Below are 21,246 nucleotides of genomic sequence, written 5' to 3'. Positions count from 1 at the left end.
GTAACTTGGAAAGGCAAAAATATTTACTATCTGATCCTTTACAGAAGAAGTTTGTTGATCACCAAAATAGGGATCCCATCAAGTAGGAAGATTTGTGTTTTTATTGAAGTTTATTAAAATTAAGATTTTTGATTTGTTGTTAATGGTTTAGAGGTAAAACAACTTTAGTTCCCTCTACAACACAGAGAGACAGTTCTTTGTTGGAATTAAGAAAATGACAGCTATTGAAGACTTGCTTTTAACACCCTTGAATTAAATATCAGTGGACTTAACTTTAGACTTAATCCAAAGAGACACAGAACCAAAACATTGAACCTCATTAGACATTCCTATAATTTGAACCCCATAACATTCCTCCATTTTATATTTAATTAGCTCCCAGTATAGTCACTATTCAACTTGTGACCTAGGAACTTGTTGAATGGTTTAATGAAAATTTGCTAGATACTGTTATTTTTATTTAATTAATTATGCCTACAAAATAGAATTTTATTATATTTCATGGAAACCATTTATTTATTTTGTATAAACTGGTTTATTTTTCAATTCCATTTAAAAATTTTTTTCACTTTGTAGGGGAAATAGAAAGCTAGTGTTTGCTACACTGTTAGCAGGCAAATTAAGGGGAGGGTAGTCACCAAAAGAGTATAAACTAGAAATTATTATTCACATAGTAGATTAAATAAAGAACCAGTCAGTGAAATAAAGAATTAAATATCCTGTTTTTATTGTCTTTAGGTCCTTACCTTGCTTCCCAGCCATTGGACAGCTCTCTGCTTTCCCAGCCAAATTTAGTTGCCCCTACAAGTCAGCCTTTGATTACTCCACCTCAGATGACAAGTACTGGAAATGCTAATACTCCATCTGCCACCCTAGCATCTACAGCGAGCAGCACTGTGACAATGACTTCAGGTGTTGCTATGTCTTCTTCAGTTGCTACAGCTAACTCAACTTTGACCACAACCTCAGCTTCATCTTCATCATCCTCCAACTTGAATAGTGGAATGTCATCAAATAAACTACCTTCATTTCCACCCTTTGGCAGTATGAACAGTAGTGTTGCGGGATCCATGTCTACGCAAGCAAGTACAGTTCAGAATGGCCAGCTAGGAGGGCAACCACCATCAGCTCTACAAACAGCTGGGATTTCTGGAGAGTCGTCTTCGATTCCCACTCAGCCACATCCTGATGTGTCTGAAAGGTATATTTAAATATACCAACCTTTGCAGAAATATAAATATATACTGCTTCTTGTCCAAATAACATAAAGAGCCTTTGATCTTATCTTTGAAATTTTAGTGTTTATAATGTCGAATATTTAACCTATAAAATTATAATGAAGACTCTTCATAAAGTCTTTATCATAGAGTCTCAGGGTGGGAATGAAGACCTTAAAAACCATTTAGTCTAACTATCCTGTGATGTTTGAATCTGTTCTGTGACATAACTGTCAAGTAGATTCGCCTATGCAAGTCACTCCAGTGATTTAGAAGTCACTATTGAATGACCCTGTTCAGAGGCATAAGAGTTGTACCAGGATTTGAATCTGTCGTTTACTGGCTATGTCACTTTAGGAAAGTTACCTAACGTTTTTGAGCATGCTTTCTTATCTGTAGAGTGGGAGCAATAGGATATAATGTATATTATGCTCTTTACAAAATGCTTCCACTTAAGTTATTTATAACGACAACAATGATGGTGACAGCTCTCTTTATTACTTTTATGAAGAAGGTATTCCCTCTCAATTTATAGATTAAGTTAGCCTAAGCTTGGTTATATCTTTCAGCTACCCGGATGCAGTTTTGCCCAAAGTTATACTTATATGTGATTAAAAACAAACTCTTAATTACCCAGCTAGATCTTCCATTTTGAACATCTAAATAGATTTGGAGTTTTAAAAAATCATATCACCATCAAAGAATGAAGCTTAATCACCATTGACGTTATGAAGTATGAAATGAATATGTATATTCTAAAAATGTAATAGAACATTGACTAAGTCTGGAGAATTGGTTTCTTTTTGGTCTAGCTCTGCCTCTAGCCAGCCTTGTGATCTTGGGCAGCTCATTTAACTTATCTTTGTCTCAGTTTTATCACTTAAGCACTAAGCTCTCTGACGTTTCTGATGCTATGCGGTTTTAAGAATTCTGTTTCTTCTTTTTAATTCAAGACCTCTAAATGCCAAGGGTCTTTGTACACCATCAAATTGTGAACTTTTTATGGTTCTCTTTGGAGAGAAAGATGTCCCTCATTTTTAGAGAGGCTCTCAACACCACATGCCCCCCCCCCAAAAAAAAAAGGGAAAAGGGTATTAAGAACCTGCTTTGATGCTATTCCGAGAAGGTACAGGAGAACTTTTTCCCTAACTGTCTTATTTCTACTTCAAATTTTAGCACAATGGATCGGGACAAAGTGGGCATCCCCACAGATGGTGATTCACATGCAATCACTTATCCACCTGCAATTGTTGTTTATATAATTGATCCTTTTACATATGAAAACAAAGATGAGAGCACTAATTCTTCTAATGTATGGACTTTGGGGTTACTTCGATGTTTTCTGGAAATGGTCCAGACTCTTCCTCCTCATGTTAAGAGCACTGTTTCTGTACAGGTGAGAATGATAAATGTTATAAGTTAAATTTATTTAAAACGGTTGATGTTGATAGAAGTTTCAAAGTTACTATTCTGTATCCACATTGATTTTCTAAAGGCCAGGTTCTATTATATTGACTTTACTATAAATGATATTATAATAGAAACCTTAGTTTATAAAAGATAAACTTGCAATCATACAACAGTAAGACTAGAGAATTAAAAGACCACATTAAGTATGTTAAATATCTCTCCCGTGTTACTTTTATAAACGAATTTTTAAATTTATAAGCTTAAATAGGGAAAGAATGGACTTATATAAACTAGAGTTCTAAATAAGAGGTTACAAACTAGAAATGGACTTATATAAACTAGAGTTCTAAATAAGAGGTTACAAACTAGAAGTAGAGAGAAATTAACCGTATTAAGTTGTATGCAGAGAATTTGAATGATTCTTTATAGACTACAACAGGACTATGGCAGTCAATGGCAGTATTGATCAGTATAACTGCTATGTAGAAATGTTTAAAGATTTTTACGTAGCTTATTAATAAAATGGAGTATTCACTAAAAATCTATATAATAAGAAAATATCATTCTTTAGATTATCATTTTAATTATGTTTTGTTTAAATTTTCTAATAAAATGTTTAGAGTTTTAGACTCACTGTTCTTTTTATTCTCTTGTGGAAAGTTTAACATTTGTAATATTTGCCTGTAATTCTTAGATTGTTCCCTGTCAGTACCTGTTGCAACCTGTGAAGCATGAAGATAGACAAATCTATACCCAGCATTTAAAATCCCTGGCTTTTTCGGCCTTTACCCAGTGTCGGAGACCACTTCCAACGTCAACCAACGTGAAAACATTGACTGGTTTTGGTCCAGGTTTAGCCATGGAAACTGCTCTTAAAAGTCCTGATGTAAGTATGTTTTCCATTACCAAAGTTATTGAATGACTACATTTTATGATTTTATGCAAAACTAAGTGCAAGTCTCTGATTAGCTCTCATCTTCCATTTATCTTATAATGGGTAGATATACTATATCCTTCTTTCCTTTTTTTAAAAAAATTAATTTATTTTTGGCTGCGTTGGGTCTTCATAGCTGCGCATGGGCTTTCCCTAGTTGCGGCGAGTAGGGGCTACTCTTCGTTGCAGTGCGTGGGCTTCTCATTGCGGTGCCTCCTCTCGTTGCAGCGCACGGGCTTAGGCCCATGGGCTTCAGTAGTTGTGGCATGCAGGCTCAGTAGTTGTGGCTCACGGGCTCTAGAGCACAGGCTCAGTAGTTGTGGCTCACGGGCTTAGTTGCTCTGTGGCATGTGGGATCTTCCTGGACCAGGGCTCAAACCCATGTCCCCTGCATTGACAGGCGGATTCTTAACCACTGCACCACCAGAGAAGTCCCTATCTTTATTTTCAATAAAAGATTTTTCTGTGATTGTATAGTACCATAGTAACTTAATTTTTTACTTTACAGAGACCAGAGTGTATTCGACTTTATACACCTCCTTTTATTCTGGCTCCAGTGAAGGATAAACAGACAGAGCTAGGAGAAACATTTGGAGAAGCTGGACAGAAATACAATGTTCTTTTCGTGGGCTACTGTTTATCACATGATCAAAGATGGATTCTTGCATCTTGCACAGATCTATATGGAGAACTTTTAGAAACTTGTATCATTAACATCGATGTCCCAAATAGGTACTTTTATTTCCTTAAATGTATCATTGTATCATCCCTTGAAAAAAAATTCATACACGCACATTATGTTTCATTTTTAATGAATAGAAAATGGTTTGGAAGGTATATAAAAGTATTAAGTCTTGGGATTGTAGGTGCTTTTCATTTCTTTTGTAGTGAATATTTACATTGTATAATTTAACGGACTCAAAAATAATTTTGATTATCTCGGTTACATAGACAAAAGAGGTTAAAGCCCCTGTATTCTGTGTAATAAACCTTGAGGTAATGATTTTAGCCTAACAAATTTTGAAACATGGAACTAGAAAGCCATCTGCAAATTAAAATCTAGTAAGGCATCCTAGAACATTTACTTTTCTCATATACCATCTAAGATATAATCCCTAATAAAGTGAGTTAACTTTCTTTACTGAAAATTTTCCTCTTTAAATGTTGGAGTGTCTTCTGAAAATGGTGGCCTTCTTTTTAGAATTCTTCTTGATAGTAGTTAGGTATCATGACCAGTTATTCATGAAGACTGTAACTAGTAGGTCATAAAAGATGAGCCTCATATTGAATTATCACTTAATAGACACTTCTAATAACATATTTCAAGGCTAGTGAACACTGCCTAAGAGAACCTGAAAAATCCATGAAGTAACTTTAAGTTTCAGATTTGGTTCTGTTCTTTATTTTCTTCTTTATTATCTAAACGTTCTGTTCTTTTAAGTTCAGAAATTGGTTATGTGCAAAAAAACTTAGTGATTATTTGGTTATAGTGGCACTGAAGAAACAGAATATAGAAACATTGATCTGTGAAGGATGAGAAAGAGAATAGCGGAAGAATAATAACCACCTTCCCAATAAAAAAATAGTGTATTGCCATTTTACTGAAAGTAGAAGTGAGATGATGGTTAAGAGATCCAACTCTAGAGTCATAGAGATCTGGGTTCAAATCCCAGTCCTGCCACTTATTGGCTGTATGATCTCGACAAAATTACTTTATCCAACTGAGTTGTAGCTTACTTCTCTGTAAAATAAGGAAAATAATTTTATCTGCCTTATAGGGTTGTTAAGATGAAATGAGGTATTACATGTAAATTGATTGGACATACTGCTTGGTACATAGTAAGTACTCAATAAATGGTAGCTACTGTTGCTCAGCCACAGAGCACTTAATGTTATGTACTTGCCTAATAAAGGACGTGCATGCAGAAAACACAGCATTGTTCTGTTCTGGGAAGTGTGGGGGGGTTTTGTTCGATATTCTTCAATTTGAAGTATGAAGCAAGGGACTTCCCTGGTGGCGCAACGGTTAAGAATTCTGCCTGCCAATGCAGGGGACATGGGTTCGAGCCCTGGTCTGGGAAGATTCCACATGCCGCAGAGCAACTAAGCCCGTGTGCCACAGCTACTGAGCCTGCGAACCACAACTACTGGGCCCGTGTGCCTAGAGCCCGTGCTCCGCAACAAGAGAAGCCACCACAATGAGAAGCCCGGGTGCCGCAATGAAGAGTAGCCCCTGCTCGCCGCAACTAAAGAAAGCCCGTGCGCAGCAACAAAGACCCAACACAGCCAAAAAGAAATAAAAATAAATTTATAAAAAAAAAATAAAGTATGAAGCAAGGGTTGGCAAACTCCAGGCCATAGGCCAAATCTGGCCACACTCATTTGTTTAATTATTGTGCATGGCTGCTTTAGTTCTGCAGCAGGTTGAATTCTTGCAGAAGAATCTTGATGGCCTGCAAAGCTTAAGATGTTGGCCCTTTAAAGAAAAAGTGTGCCAGTCTCTGGTATAGAGCAGTGTTTCTGGTGAATTTTGGTCGTTCTTGGATAATTTTTAATTTTAAGTATATATTTTAATATGTATTAAACAAAATACAAACTATCATGCCATACCTGTGATTTTATATATATTCTTGCTTAGGACTTGTGTAAAAAATATCAAGCATTAAAATGAAGGGACCAGTTTTTCACAAATTTGAGCTCTTTCGAAATGTCATCATAGGAATTTTAGAAATATTTATGACTCTATTCCATACAACAGGGCCCGTCGGAAAAAAGGATCTGCTAGAAGATTTGGTCTGCAGAAACTTTGGGAGTGGTGCTTAGGACTTGTACAAATGAGTTCATTGCCATGGAGAGTTGTAATTGGCCGTCTAGGAAGGATTGGTCATGGAGAATTAAAAGGTAAAATTGTGCTTTTATTATTTAATACTTAAATTTCTGTGTTTTTTTGAATTTTATTTTTTTATACAACAGGTTCTTACTAGTCATCAATTTTATACACATCAGTGTATACATGTTAATTCCAATCGCCCAATTCATCACACCACCATCCCCACCCCACCCCCCACCACAGCTTTCCCCCCTTGGTTTCCATATGTTTGTTTGTTCTCTACATCTGTGTCTCAACTTCTGCCCTGCAAACCGGTTCATCTGTACCATTTTTCTAGGTTCCACATATATGCGTTAATATACGATATTTGTTTTTCTCTTTCTGACTTACTTCACTCTGTATGACAGTCTCTAGATCCACCCACGTCTCACCAAATGACCCAATTTCATTCCTTTTTATGGCTGAGTAATATTCCATTGTATATATGTACCACATCTTCTTTATCCATTCGTCTGTCAATGGGCATTTAGGTTGCTTCCATGACCTGGCTATTGTAAATAGTGCTGCAGTGAACCCTGGGGTGCGTGTGTCTTTGAATTATGGTTTTCTCTGGGTATATGCCCAGTATTGGGATTGCTGGATCATATGGTAATTCTATTTTTAGTATTTTAAGGAACCTCCATACTGTTCTCCATAGTGGCTGTATCAATTTACATTCCCACCAACAGTGCAAGAGGGTTTCCTTTTCTCCACACCCTCTCCAGCATTTGTTGTTTGTAGATTTTCTGATGATGCCTATTCTAACTGGTGTGAGGTGATACCTCATTGTAATTTTGATTTGCATTTCTCTAATAATTAGTGATGTTGAGCAGCTTTTCATGTGCTTCTTGGCCGTCTGTGTCTTCTTTGGAGAAATGTCTATGTAGGTCTTCTCCCCATTTTTGGATTGTGTTGTTTGTTTCTTTAATATGGAGCTGCATGAGCTGTTTATATATTTTGGAGACTAATCCTTTGTCCATTGATTCATTTGCAAATATTTTCTCCCACCCTGAGGGTTGTCTTTTCGTCTTGTTTATGGTTTCCTTTGCTGTGCAAAAGCTTTGAAGTTTCATTAGGTCCCATTTGTTTATTTTTGTTTTTATTTCCATTACTCTAGGAGGTGGAACAAAAAAGATCTTGCTGTGATTTATGTCAAAGAGTGTTCTTCCTATGTTTTCCTCTAAGAGTTTTATAGTGTCCAGTCTTACATTTAGGTCTTTAATCCATTTTGAGTTTATTTTTGTGTATGGTGTTAGGGAGTGTCCTAATTTCATTCTTTTACATGTAGCTGTCGAGGTTTCCCAGCACCACTTATTGAAGAGACTGTCTTTTCTCCATTGTATATCTTTGCCTCCTTTGTCATAGATTAGTTGACCATAGGTGTGTGGCTTTATCTCTGGGCTTTCTATCTTGTTCCATTGATTGATCTGTGTTTCTGTTTTTGTGCCAGTACCATATTGTCTTGATTACTGTAGCTTTGTAGTATAGTCTGAAGTCAGGGAGTCTGATTCCTCCCGCTCCATTTTTTTCCCTCAAGACTGCTTTGGCTATTCGGGGTCTTTTGTGTCTCCACACAAATTTTAAGATTTTTTGTTCTAGTTCTGTAAAAAATGCCATTGGTAATTTGATAGGGATTGCATTGAATCTGTAGATTGGTTTGGGTAGTATAGCCATTTTCACAATATTGATTCTTCTAATCCAAGAACATGGTATATCCCTCCATCTCTTGGTATCATCTTTAATTTCTTTCATCAGTGTCTTATAGTTGTCTGCATACAGGTCTTTTGTCTCCCTAGGTAGGTTTATTCCTAAGTATTTTATTCTTTTTGTTGCAATGGTAAATGGGAGTGTTTCCTTCATTTCTCTTTCAGATTTTTCATCATTAGTGTATAGGAATGCAAGAGATTTCTGTGCATTAATTTTGTATCCTGCAACTTTACCAGATTCATTGATTAGCTCTAGTAGTTTTTTGGTGGCATTTTTAGGACTCTCTATGTACAATATCATGTCATCTGCAAACAGTGACAGTTACTTCTTCTTTTCCAATTTGTATTCCTTTTATTTCTTTTTCTTCTCTGATTGCTATGGCTAGGACTTCCAAAACTATGTTGAATAATAGTGGTGAGGATGGACAGTCCTTGTCTTGTTCCTGATCTTAGAGGTAATGCTTTCAGTTTTTCACCATTGAGAATGATGTTTGCTGTGGGCTTGTCATATATGGCCTTTATTATGTTGAGGTAGGTTCCCTCTATGCCCACTTTCTGGAGAGTTTTTATCATAAATGGGTGTTGAATTTTGTCAGAAGCTTTTTCTGCATCTACTGAGATGATCATATGGTTTTTATTCTTCAGTTTGTTAATATGGTGTAGCACGTTGATTGATTTGCGTATATTGAAGAATCCTTGCATCCCTGGGATAAACCCCACTTGATCATGGTGTGTGACCCTTTTAATGTGTTGTTGGATTCTGTTTGCTAGTATTTTGTTGAGGATTTTTGCATCTATATTCATCAGTGTTATTGGTGTGTAATTTTCTTTTTTTGTAGTATCTTTATCTGCTTTTGTTATCAGGGTGATGGTCGCCACATGGAATGAATTTGGGAGTGTTCCTTCCTCTGCAATTTTTTTGGAAGAGTTTGAGAAGGATGGGTGTTAGCTCTTCTCTAAATGTTTGATAGAATTCACCTGTGAAGCCACCTGGTCCTGGACATTGTTTGTTGGAAGATTTTTAATCAGAGTTTCAATTTCATTACTTGTGATTGGTCTCTTCATATTTTCTATTTCTTCCTGGTTCAGTCTTGGAAGGTTATACCTTTCTAAGAATTTGTCCATTTCTTCCAGGTTGTCGATTTTGTTGGCATACAGTTGCTTGTAGTAGTCTCTTAGGATGCTTTGTATTTCTGTGGTGTCTGTTGTAACTTCTCCTTTTTCATTTCTAATTTTTTTGATTTGAGTCCTTTCCCTCTTTTTCTTGATGAGTCTGGCTAATGGTTTATCAATTTTGTTTATCTTCTCAAAGAACCAGCTCTTAGTTTTATTGATCTTTGCTATTTTCTTTGTTTCTGTTTCATTTATTTCTGCTCTGATCTTTATGACTTCTTTCCTCTGCTAACTTTGGTTTTTTGTTTTTTTTTAAAAATTTATTTATTTATTTATTTTTGGCTGCATTGGGTCTTCATTGCTGTGCATGGGCTTTCTCTAGTTTCAGTGAGCAGGGGCTACTCTTTGTGGTGGTGCGATGGCTTCTCATTGCAGTGGCTTCTCATGTTGTGTAGCATGGGCTCTAGACACGCAGGCTTCAGTAGTTGTGGCTCACAGGGTCAGTAATTGTGGCACACGGGCTTAATTGCTCCGTGGCATGTGGGATCTTCCCGGACCAGGGCTTGAACCTATGTCCCCTGCATTGGCAGGTGGATTCTTAACCACTGTGCCACCAGGGAAGTCCCTAACTTTGGGTTTTGTTTGTTCTTCTTTCTCTAGTTCCTTTAGGTGTAAGGTTAGATTGTTTATTTGAGATTTTTCTTGTTTCTTGAGGTAGGCTTGTATAGCCATAAACATCCCTCTTAGAACTGCTTTTGCTGCATCCCATAGGTTTTGGATTGTCGTGTTTTCATTGTCATTTGTCTCTAGGTATTTTTTGATTTCCTCTTTGATTTCTTTAGTGATCTCTTGGTTGTTTAATAACATATTGTTTAGCCTCCATGTGTTTGTGTTTTTTAGGCTTTTTGTCCCTATAATTGATTTCTAATCTCATAGCATTGTGCTCAGAAAAGATGCTTGATATGATTTCAATTTTCTTAAATTTACTGAGGCTTGATTTGTGACCCAAGATGTGATCTATCCTGGAGAATGTTCCGTGCGCCCTTGAGGAGAAAGTGTAATCTGCTGTTTTCGGATGGAATGTCTTATAAATATCAATTAAATCTATCTGGTCTGTTGTGTCCTTTAAAGCTTCTGTTTCCTTATTTATTTTCATTTTGGATGATCTGTCCATTGGCGTAAGTGAGGTGTTAAAAGTCACCCACTGTTATTGTGTTACTGTCTATTTCCTCTTTTATAGCTGTTAGTAGTTGCCTTATGTATCGAGGTGCTCCTATGTTGGGTGCATATATATTTATAATTGTTATATCTTCTTCTTGGATTGATCCCTTGAGCATTATGTAGTGTCCTTCCTTGTCTCTTGTAACATTCTTTATTTTAAAGTCTATTTTATCAGATATGAGTATTGCTACTCCAGCTTTCTTTTGATTTCCATTTGCTTGGAATATCTTTTTCCATCCCCTCACTTTCAGTCTGTATGTGTCCCTAGGTCTGAAATGGGTCTCTTGTAGACAGCATATATATGGGTATTGTTTTTGTATCCATTCATCAAGCCTGTGTCTTTTGGTTGGAGCATTTAATCCATTCACGTTTAAGGTAATTATCGATATGTATGTTCCCATGACGATTTTCTTAATTGTTCTGGGTTTGTTTTTGTAGGTCCTTTTCTTCTCTTGTGTTTCCCACTTAAGTTCCTTTAGCATTTGTTGTAGAGCTGGTTTGGTGGTGCTGAATTCTTTTAGCTTTTGCTTGCCTGTAAAGCTTTTGATTTCTCCATGGAATCTGAATGAGATCCTTGCTGGGTAGAGTAATCTTGGTTGTAGGTTCTTCCCTTTCACCACTTTAAGTATATCATGCCACTCTCTTCTGGCTTGTAGAGTTTCTGCTAAGAAATCAGCTGTTAACCTTATGGGAGTTCCCTGGTATGTTATTTTTCGTTTTTCCCTTGCTGCTTTCAATAATTTTTCTTTGCCTTTAATTTTTGCCAATTTGATTACTATGTGTCTCGGCGTGTTTCTCCTTGGGGTTATTCTGTATGGGACTTGCTGTGCTTCCTGGACTTGGGTGGCTATTTCCTTTCCCATGTTAGGGAAGTTTTCCACTATAATGTCTTCAGATATTTTCTCGGGTCCTCTCTCTCGTCTCCTTCTGGATCCCTTGTAAAGCGAATGTTGGTGCGTTTAATGTTGTCCCAGAGGTCTCTTAGGCTGTCTTCATTCCTTTTCATTCTTTTTTCTTTATTCTGTTCCGGAGCAGTGAATTCCACCATTCCGTCTTCCAGGTCACTTATCTGTTCTTCTGCCTCTGTTATTCTGCCATTGATTCCTTCTAGTGCAGTTTTCATTTCATTTATTTTATTATTCTTCTCTGTTTGTTTGTTCTTTAATTTTTCTCGGTCTTGGTAAAACATTTCTTGCATCTTCGTGATCTTTGCCTCCATTCTTTTTCTGAGGTCCTGGATCATCTTCACTATCATTATTCTGAATTCTTTTTCTGGAAGGTTGCCTATCTCCACTTCATTTTAGTTGTTTTTCTGGGGTTTTATCTTGTTCCTTCATCTGGTACATAGCCCTCTGCCTTTTCATCTTGTCTGTCTTTCTGTGAATGTGGTTTTTGATCCACAGGCTGCAGGATTGTAGTTCTTCTCGCTTCTGCTGTTTGTAAGCAGTACTTTGCAGGAGAATGGTAAATTTCTGTTTTATGTTAATTCATATACTGTTCTGACCATATCTAGGAATAGGTACTGAATAAAATGCAAAGGTTCTAAAAATCTAGTTTTTTGTTGTGTTTTTAAAGAGGAACCACATATGTCCAGTCCACAAATGGCTTAACTCAGATTTTAAAAGGACATATTGGAACTTTATATCAGTGTTATTACTACTATTCTTGTCATCTTCCATTTTTTTCCCCCTTTCTGCTTAGTGTGCAACTCATCCTATGTTCAGCAGGTCCTAATTGATATTAATGTACATTGAAGTTGGGATAAAGGATGTTGAGTAAAGTCAGCAATAAGAGTTTTTTGACTTAATGATGACTCTTGAGGAATACATTAAGTTTAAAACCATTATGTTTTAACTTTTTGTTCTGTACAGTGTTAACAATGCTGTTACTTTGGATATTTTTTTTTTTTTACTGTTGATACCCACAGATTGGAGCTGTTTGCTGAGTCGTCGAAACTTGCAGTCTCTAAGTAAAAGGCTGAAAGACATGTGTAGAATGTGTGGTATATCTGCTGCAGACTCTCCCAGCATTCTCAGTGCTTGCTTGGTAGCAATGGAACCCCAAGGCTCTTTCGTTATTATGCCAGGTTAGCTATCTTTAGTTTATATCAGATTTAATTCTTTATGCACTTAAGTTTCTACATATTTTGTAAAATCGATTTTTCATTTATTAAAAGAAAAAATACCTTTCATTTTCTTTCCAGATTCTGTGTCAACTGGTTCTGTATTTGGAAGAAGCACCACTCTAAACATGCAGACGTCTCAGCTTAACACCCCACAGGATACATCATGTACTCATATACTTGTGTTTCCTACTTCTGCTTCTGTGCAAGTAGCTTCAGCTACTTATACCACTGAAAATTTGGACTTAGCTTTCAATCCCAACAATGGTAGGTGGATTGTTCTGTACAGGTTTGCAAATATAAAATAAATCTGGATAATTGTGGCTGATTATAGGCTGGATAATACCTCCCAAAACATCTGTGTCCTGTGAATGTTCCTGAAACCTGTGAATGTTACCTTATATACCCTCTCCCCCACCCAAAAAAAGACTTGCAGATCTGATTAAGTTAAGGATCCTAAGATGGAGAGATTACCCTGGCTTATGCAGGTGGGCCCAAAATGCAATCTTATAGATCCTTATAAGAGGGAGATAGAGAGGAATTTGACTGTACACAAAAGAGGAGAAGGGCATATGGTGGAAACAGAGGAAAGCAAAGTCAGAGAGAAATGACTATGCCACTGACCTTGAAGATGGATCCAGATGCTGGAAAAGACAAGGAAACGGATTTTCCCCTGGAGCCTCAGGGGAGAACATAGCCCTGCCAGTACCTTCATTTTGGCCTAATGACTAACACTTTGATTTGAACCCAATAAAACTGATTTTGGACTTCTCGCCCCCAGAACTGTAAGAGAATAATGTATGTTGTTTCACATCGACGAGTTTGTGGTAATTTGGTGAGGTGCAATAGGAAACTAATACAACCGTTCTTCTACCTTATTGATATCAGAACTAGTGCTATGAATTATCCCATAAATGTTTACTTATTTTAAAAGCCAACATGGATTATAAAATATTTGTACAGGTTTATGTACGTGCTGTTGAGTTACCTGTATATGAACTTTGCAGGTCATTTTATATTGTATTTTGATTTGCCAGAATAATAGAGTAATTTGTAAGTTTTCTAGATGAACCTATTGATTGCATTTTAGTAGAAGAGAAAGTAAGTGATATTCCATTGTTGCTCTGAGTGGTTACCTTAGAAAATGGCATATCTCTAAAATCACAAGTATGGGTATTAATTATTCTACTCTTTTAGTGTGTTATACAGTAACTTGAATATTTTAATAGTAAAGAATTTAGGAATTAGTCATGAATAGTCTCATTTTAAATATGTTTTCATTCCCAGCATTTGTATTAGTTTCCTATTGCTATTTGTAACAAATTACCACATGTTGTTTTAGTGGCTTAAAACAACACACATTTACTATCTTACAGTTCTCGAAGTCAGAAGTCCAAACTCAGTCTTACTGGGCTATAAAGTCAAGGTGTCTGCAGGGTTGGTTCTTTCTAGAGGCTATAAGGGAGAATCTGTTTGCTTGCCTTTGCCAGCTTCTAGAGACCACCTACATCTCTTTCTCATGGCCCCTTTTTCCATCTTCAATGCCAGCAGTTTAGTATGGTCACATCTTCACTGACTCTTAATGGTACTGCCTCCCTCTTATTAGGACCCCTGTGATTACATTGGACCCACCTGGATAATCCAGAATAATCTCCCCATCTCAAGATCTTTAGCTTGATCACATCTGCAAAGTTCTTTATGGTAACATATTCACAGATTCCTGGGATTAGGATTTGGACATCTTTGGGGGCTCATTATTCAGACTACCACATGCTTATTTATGCATAGTTGATTATTTGGCTCCTAGCACAATAGTTGGCACATAGTAGACATTCGGTAGATGTTGATTAAATTAACTCATTTTGTTTAAAATCCATTAACTCTCTCCTGTAAATGACCATAGGATATGAAAAATGGAGTATTTAATTTTTTTCTTCTTCCTGTATAGATGGAGCAGATGGAATGGGTATCTTTGATTTGTTAGACACAGGAGATGATCTTGACCCTGATATCATTAATATCCTTCCTGCATCTCCAACGGGATCTCCTGTGCATTCTCCAGGATCTCATTACCCCCATGGAGGTGATGCTGGCAAGGTAACCTTGTTATAAAAGTTCAGTTTATCTAAATGTCATTCATTAACTTAGTAACGGATTATATCAATGAAATAGAACACTTTTTTCCTTGAAAATTAGCAAGAACATTACAGCAGTGCATTCATGTACTTCTACCTTAGAGACATCAGTATGTTGAGTTGTACGTTATTAAGAGAGTCTCTTAAGGTTCTGCTTTCTTGGATTTTGTATTTTCTAGACTACTTGGCATTAATCCTTCTTCTATATTAATAGTTTTCCTGCTATTTCACCATAGCAGGATATAGGATTGTATTATCTGAGAATCAGTATATTACTCTAAGAGCTGCCATTCGTATCAGGGCTGTGACAAGGAACATAAAGGAAATAATTTTCTAATAAGAACAGAAAAAACACTGACCCTCGTGTGCCCCCCCCTTATTTTTAGCAGCTATGGAAGCAGGCTGTCTTGTCATCCTATTTGAACTCAAAACTAATTGGGCTTCATTTGAATAACATTATTTTAATGAAATTATATAGAGTGGTTATTTGATTATTGTACATAAGTTTAAAATAAAAAAGCATCTTTGTCCAACTTTACCTTGCATCCTTTCCTCCTTTTTCTTTTTTAACTGGAAAGAAATGAGATTACGGAAAAAAGAAAGAATATATAAGGAAAAGCACCAATAATCATACCTCTTTACTAAAATCAGTTTTACCTTTCTTTTGGCTGCTCTGTGCAGCTTGCGAGATCTTAGTTCCCAGACCAGGATTGAACCCGCGCCCTTGTCAGTGAAAGTGCGGGGTCCTAATCACTGGACCTCCAGGGAATTCCCAGAAACCATTTTTGCTTTTGGCAAATTACCTTCCTTTCACATGTTGCAGCTTTCAAAAAGTATAAGCAGCTTTTTATATTTTTTATTTTTGGCCGCTCAGCTTGCGGGATCTTAGTTCCCTAACCAGGGATCGAACACGTGTACCCCTGCAGTGGAAGCATGGAGTCCTAACCACTGGACCGCCAGGGAGTTCCCTTAGCAGCTTTTTAATGTTACATTGTTGCTTTACCATAATTTGTTATATCATTCCCCAAACGTTGGACATTTAAGTCTTATTTTTTTCTGTTTTAGGTAATAATTGCAATGAGCATTTCCATGTATATCATTTTTCTTCTTTTTATGTTTCCTTAAAATAAATACCAAAGAATACATTGACTAATCTAAAGGATATGAGCATCACTTAATAGTTGTCACTTCATGTTGCCATATTTCTTTCCAAAACACTATTAACTGCATTTTATAGAGAGTGCTAGATAAGCAAAGCTAAATTTAATCCACCTTTTGGATTGGGGTGTGATGGTCAGGAATTAGTTGAGGGCGTATTAGGAAATAAGAAAGTTCATTGAATATTTTGTATTTTTCAGTCAGATGCAAAGGTTTATATACACACACACTGAACACGGGCTTGACATAATAATACAAACTTGTTAAATAGTTGGTATATTCATTTCCTCATGCAACTCTTAAAACTCAATATTTAATGCGAATTATGATACATAGCAATTGACTTTCTAAAATATCCTTCAGTATTTTTTAAATTGAAGTAATAAAATAATGAGACTGATTGCCATAAACCATTCTGTATTTATAGCTAGTGCTAGCTCTATCAAATGAACTAACACAGTTTTAATTTTGTCTTTTTAAGGGTCAGGGTACTGATCGGCTACTTTCAACAGAATCTCATGATGAAGTAACTAATATTCTTCAGCAACCATTGGCCCTTGGTTACTTTGTATCAACTGCCAAAGCGGGTCCGTTACCTGACTGGTTCTGGTCAGCATGTCCTCAAGCACAATATCAGTGTCCCCTTTTTCTTAAGGTATTGCTTTTTTTTTTTTTTTTTTTGCCAATTCCTAAGTAATGCTAATTGACGGCTTAAGTCCTAAGCAACATAGAAGTGGCTTTTTGAACTCTTGTAGCTTTTGTCTGAGGTCTTAAACGCATTGCCATGTATGACTCTATAGACAAGATTACAGAGAGAATTATGAATCTAATTATGAAACAACTGTAATTCTTAAATTCATATTAAGTTTAAACCTTTAAATAACTTTAAATCAAATTTCTGGGACCCTTACTCTTAGTTATTTTCAGCTGCACGTATAGACGTTTAGAGCTGGGAGAAACCTTATATTACCCTTAATCTAACTTCTTCATTTTCTCGGTGAGCATATTAAAAGTTCAGGAAAACTCATTTGTCCAGGGCTTCCCTGGTGGCGCAGGGGTTGAGAGTCCGCCTGCCGATGCAGGGGACACGGGTTCGTGCCCCGGTCCGGGAAGATCCCACATGCCGCGGAGTGGCTGGGCCCGTGAGCCATGGCCGCTGGGCCTGCACGTCCGGAGCCTGTGCTTCGCAACGGGAGAGGCCACAACAGTGAGAGTCCCGCGTACCGCAAAAAAAAAAACCATCATTTGTCCAAAGTCATAAATTGGTAGTAGACTCAAGATTAAAACCCGGATCTTTTCATGATTATATAGTGTTATTCTTTGAATTATGTCATTATGCCTCATTATTTTGGGAATTAAAGGTTTCATAATCTTTGTAAAAATATTTGATATTTAGATTCATTTACTGCCTCCTTAAAAAAGCTTTCTAGCTTTGTGCAAATTGCTGTTAAAACTGTTGAGTGGGGCTTCCCTGGTGGCGCAGTGGTTGAGAGTCCGCCTGCCGATGCAGGGGACGCGGGTTCGTGCCCCGGTCCGGGAGGTTCCCACATGCCGTGGAGCGGCTGGGCCTGTGAGCCATGGCCGCTGAGCCTGCGCGTCCGGAGCCTGTGCTCCGCAGCGGGAGAGGCCACGATAGTGAGAGGCCCGCGTACCACAAAAAAAAAACAAACAAACAAACTGTTGAGTGGTTTTCAAGTAATGAGGTTCTCAGACCCACAGTGACTTATTTTATCGAAACAAATTCATTAGCAAGTGATATAACAAGATTGAGATAAATCATAAAATGGTAAAACGAGACGTGAAAGCCCTATTTAGAGTTTGTTCCTGCTGCTACTACTACTATTCCAAAATAACAAATTTAGATCTGATTTCATTTATATAAACCCACCAGAAGTTGACTGATTTAGTCCATAAATCATGCTAATTTAACTACTTGCCAGCTGATTTTTATTTGTAGGGTAAAATTTGAATAGTATGCTTTAGTATTTTAGGGTTATATTTTAGTGGGTACTTTAACCAATAGGCTTGTTGCTGTCTTTTAAGCCTGTTGCTATTAAATCTTGGTTCCCTTGGCTCACATACCATTGAGTCAGTGACATTTGTGATTAAGCAATGAATTGCTGTGGCACATTCATGAAGAATACAAGAGCTGTTGATCTGAATTGACTATTAGTGAGGTAATATAATTAGAGAGTGTCGGCCAAGGTAATAGTTTTAGCATATGATTTTTCTTCCCCTTCCAGTCTATTCTTTGTGCAGTGGTCTACACAGATCTCATTACAAGAACATATACCCAAGGGGGTTTCTGCATCATAATAATCCTTGGAGTTTCTACAAAACAAAGTGTTCTTTGGTCCTTTCGGAAGTGCTTTCTGCCCCCACCCCCCTTTTGTTGTTAGAATACACATTAAAAGCTCTGAAAAACAGCAGCAAATAACATTGTTTACCTACCATTTCCCAAACTTACTTTAATACACAGGAAAAGGGTTGTGTAACACCTATTAATAGTGTTTCACAGAACATATTTTTAAGAAACACCACTTCACAAAAAGTCCAAGGGACTATCCAGATTCTTTTCTACTCAGTATTTGCAGACAGCATAGTGTAAAGTGGGCATTCACCCTCAGATACAGTGTAACAAGATTAGGACTTCTGGTCTGAATTATCAAGTAAGGCATAACTTACCATAATTTTGTTCACCTTTTGTTTTCATACATCCCATTTTATTTCTGTACCATAGGCAAATAAAACCATCTGGTATGTTTCTCTTGGCTTGGGGAAAAAATAGGTTGTTACCTAGATGATTAAAAAATCTTTTTATCATTGAAATTAGAGCACTGGTACTAATTACATTCATTTATTTGTAGTGATCTGCCACATGAGAGACTTCTGCTTATAACTCAAATCAAGAGTTTATGGGTAGTTGAAACATATTTTTGGTTATATGTCTGAATATACAACAAGATTTTATACATATATTACAATTGTAGAGGAGAGAACACCTAAATATAAAATAGTACCTTTTACAGTAGTATACAGAATGAGACCTGTCAAGAGTTTCTACAAGGACTTCCCTGGTGGTCCAGTGGTTAGGACTGTGCACTTTCCACTGCAGGGGGCTCGGGTTTGATCCTTGGTCGAGGAACTGAAATGTGAAATGAGTACCACATTCCTTTCTTTCACCCTTCATTGCCATACCTAAATGGGTGTGCCAGTTGTTATTAAGCCTCCATTATGAAATTGAGTGGGCAAAAGAATGCATCTGTGCTCACAATTCCACCAGAGGTAGCTCTGCTTAAGATTTATCACTTTAGGGGCTTCCCTGGTGGCACAGTGGTTGAGAGTCCGCCTGCCGATGCAGGGGACACGGGTTCATGCCCCGGTCCGGGAGGATCCCACATGCCGTGGAGCGGCTGGGCCCGTCCGTGAGCCATGGCCGCTGAGCCTGCGCGTCCGGAGCCTGTGCTCCGCAACGGGAGAGGCCACAACAGTGAGAGGCCCGCGTACCACAAAAAAAAAAAAAAAGATTTATCACTTTATAAGTAAAATATTTGCATATGTTTACTTCTATTACTTTTTTCAGTGCTAGACCTAGGTTAATTTGCATAGTCTGTGTAACCTAGAGACTGTACTCAGATTTATCAATTTTGTGCTTTCTTAAACATTTACTTTACACATCTAGGCAGGTTACACTTAGCAAATAATTGGAGATCCTTTTTAAGGATTATTATGCTATCTCAAGCAATAAAGCTGAAAAAGTTTTAAGTATGCACTTAAAAATTACTTATGTAATGAATTAAGGAAGAAGATCAAACATGTTTATAGTGGCCCCCATTCATTACAGAGATGTAAAATGTATTTCATCAAGGAAGAGACCTTGCGAGAATAAGGTAGAACCAACAGGTTTTTTCCGTTTGGCTGACTGATTACCTGTTATTTTTTAGGCCTCTTTGCACCTCCACGTGCCTTCAGTGCAATCTGACGAGCTGCTTCACAGTAAACACTCCCACCCACTTGACTCAAATCAGACTTCAGATGTCCTCAGGTACAGCTCTCTTTACCATTAAGAGTTCTCCATAACAACTTTGCAAGAATACAGTGTTGATCCTTATGTATTTTTCTCATTTTTGGTGGTAGTTTACAGTTGTGCACCTTGGATTGCTAGATGAATTATATATCATTCAGAGTGAGTGCTTTTCTTTCTAACACGTGTAATCTACTTTTGAGAACAATTTTAATGAAAATCAGTTTTCTTTAGTCTCCTCAAGACTCTCTATTTCATACCTTCCACTTTTTTCTTTACATTGACTTTGAATCTTAGATGCCATCATTGGAAATTGCTTCCAGAATTTAAAGCGCAAGTAAATACATGACTTATATAGTTTACTTGCTTTTCAGGTTTGTTTTGGAACAGTACAATGCACTCTCCTGGCTAACCTGTGACCCTGCAATCCAGGACAGACGCTCATGTCTCCCAATTCATTTTGTGGTGCTGAATCAGTTATATAACTTTATCATGAATATGCTGTGATCTTCATTTGATGGAACTGTGCAAGAAAAGAACAAGGGAAAAAGATACTTCGCTGCAAGATTAAGTTACAGTTATACTCTCAGTGAAAGTCATTTGTGATGGGGTCTAATTCTTATTACTTCAACAAATATTGTTTTGACTTGGGGGTATGGGCGATAACCCTGTTATTTTTCATTGACTATACTGAACTCTTTAGGATGATGACTGATCATACAAAGCGTATTATAACATTTTCGTAGCAAAATTAACCTTTTTTTTTCCAGTCACAGTATTTGTGAAAAGTAATGAGCCATAGTACCCAGTCATGTTAAATGAATATTAAAAGCATGGAGAAGGAAACATGAGGAACAATGAATTTCAACATATGGCTTCAGAACATCAAGATGTTCTTGTATTGGATTATAGTATCTAGTATTCAAAATGCCTGCATCTCTTATTTATTGTAAGTTTTTAAATGTATAAATTGTCTTATATTTCTTAACCTCTTTTATAAAAATTTTCCTAGAAGGTTTATACTGCCTTCTTGCTTTAAAGCAATTGGTCTAAAATATATGTCATCGTCTTAATTAAAACGTTGCAGTAGGGTTGCTTTTAGAGTATTATTTTTTTGTAAGGGGGTGGGTGGGATAGTAAATTTGTATTGTCTTGATGTACAGTTTAATGGGGATGGAGGGGGAATAATGTCCATACCATTGTGTGTGGAGGATTTACAGCTAAGCTGTAGTTGCAGAGTACATGTACAGTAATGAAGTTCACTGTGTTTATAAATTGAAAAGGTACCAGGTCTTACAACATTTTATATATCAGTCACACTTTACAGAATAACATGA

General features: G+C 36.9%; 1 protein-coding gene across 1 annotated transcript in view; it reads left to right on the top strand.

Moving 5' to 3' along the window:
• MED13 (mediator complex subunit 13) overlaps nucleotides 1–20,416 on the top strand; it is a gene marked incomplete at both ends in the record, with an annotated part of 93,264 nt that extends 72,848 nt beyond the window's left edge. Inside the window, 11 exons of the mRNA XM_079725694.1 lie at nucleotides 739–1,201; nucleotides 2,394–2,613; nucleotides 3,322–3,513; nucleotides 4,070–4,293; nucleotides 6,320–6,462; nucleotides 12,398–12,556; nucleotides 12,674–12,859; nucleotides 14,541–14,689; nucleotides 16,367–16,540; nucleotides 19,830–19,930; nucleotides 20,284–20,416. Of these exons, the coding sequence (XP_079581820.1) occupies nucleotides 739–1,201; nucleotides 2,394–2,613; nucleotides 3,322–3,513; nucleotides 4,070–4,293; nucleotides 6,320–6,462; nucleotides 12,398–12,556; nucleotides 12,674–12,859; nucleotides 14,541–14,689; nucleotides 16,367–16,540; nucleotides 19,830–19,930; nucleotides 20,284–20,416 (2,144 nt within the window). The remainder of the gene's footprint in view (nucleotides 1–738; nucleotides 1,202–2,393; nucleotides 2,614–3,321; nucleotides 3,514–4,069; nucleotides 4,294–6,319; nucleotides 6,463–12,397; nucleotides 12,557–12,673; nucleotides 12,860–14,540; nucleotides 14,690–16,366; nucleotides 16,541–19,829; nucleotides 19,931–20,283) is intronic.
• Between the last annotated feature and the right edge of the window lie 830 nt (nucleotides 20,417–21,246).

The sequence above is a fragment of the Hyperoodon ampullatus genome (assembly GCF_949752795.1).
Source record: "Hyperoodon ampullatus genome assembly, chromosome: 19".
NCBI lineage: Eukaryota > Metazoa > Chordata > Mammalia > Artiodactyla > Ziphiidae > Hyperoodon > Hyperoodon ampullatus.
Note: the sequence above shows the minus strand (reverse complement) of the source record. Positions and strands in the feature narration are given on the sequence as shown.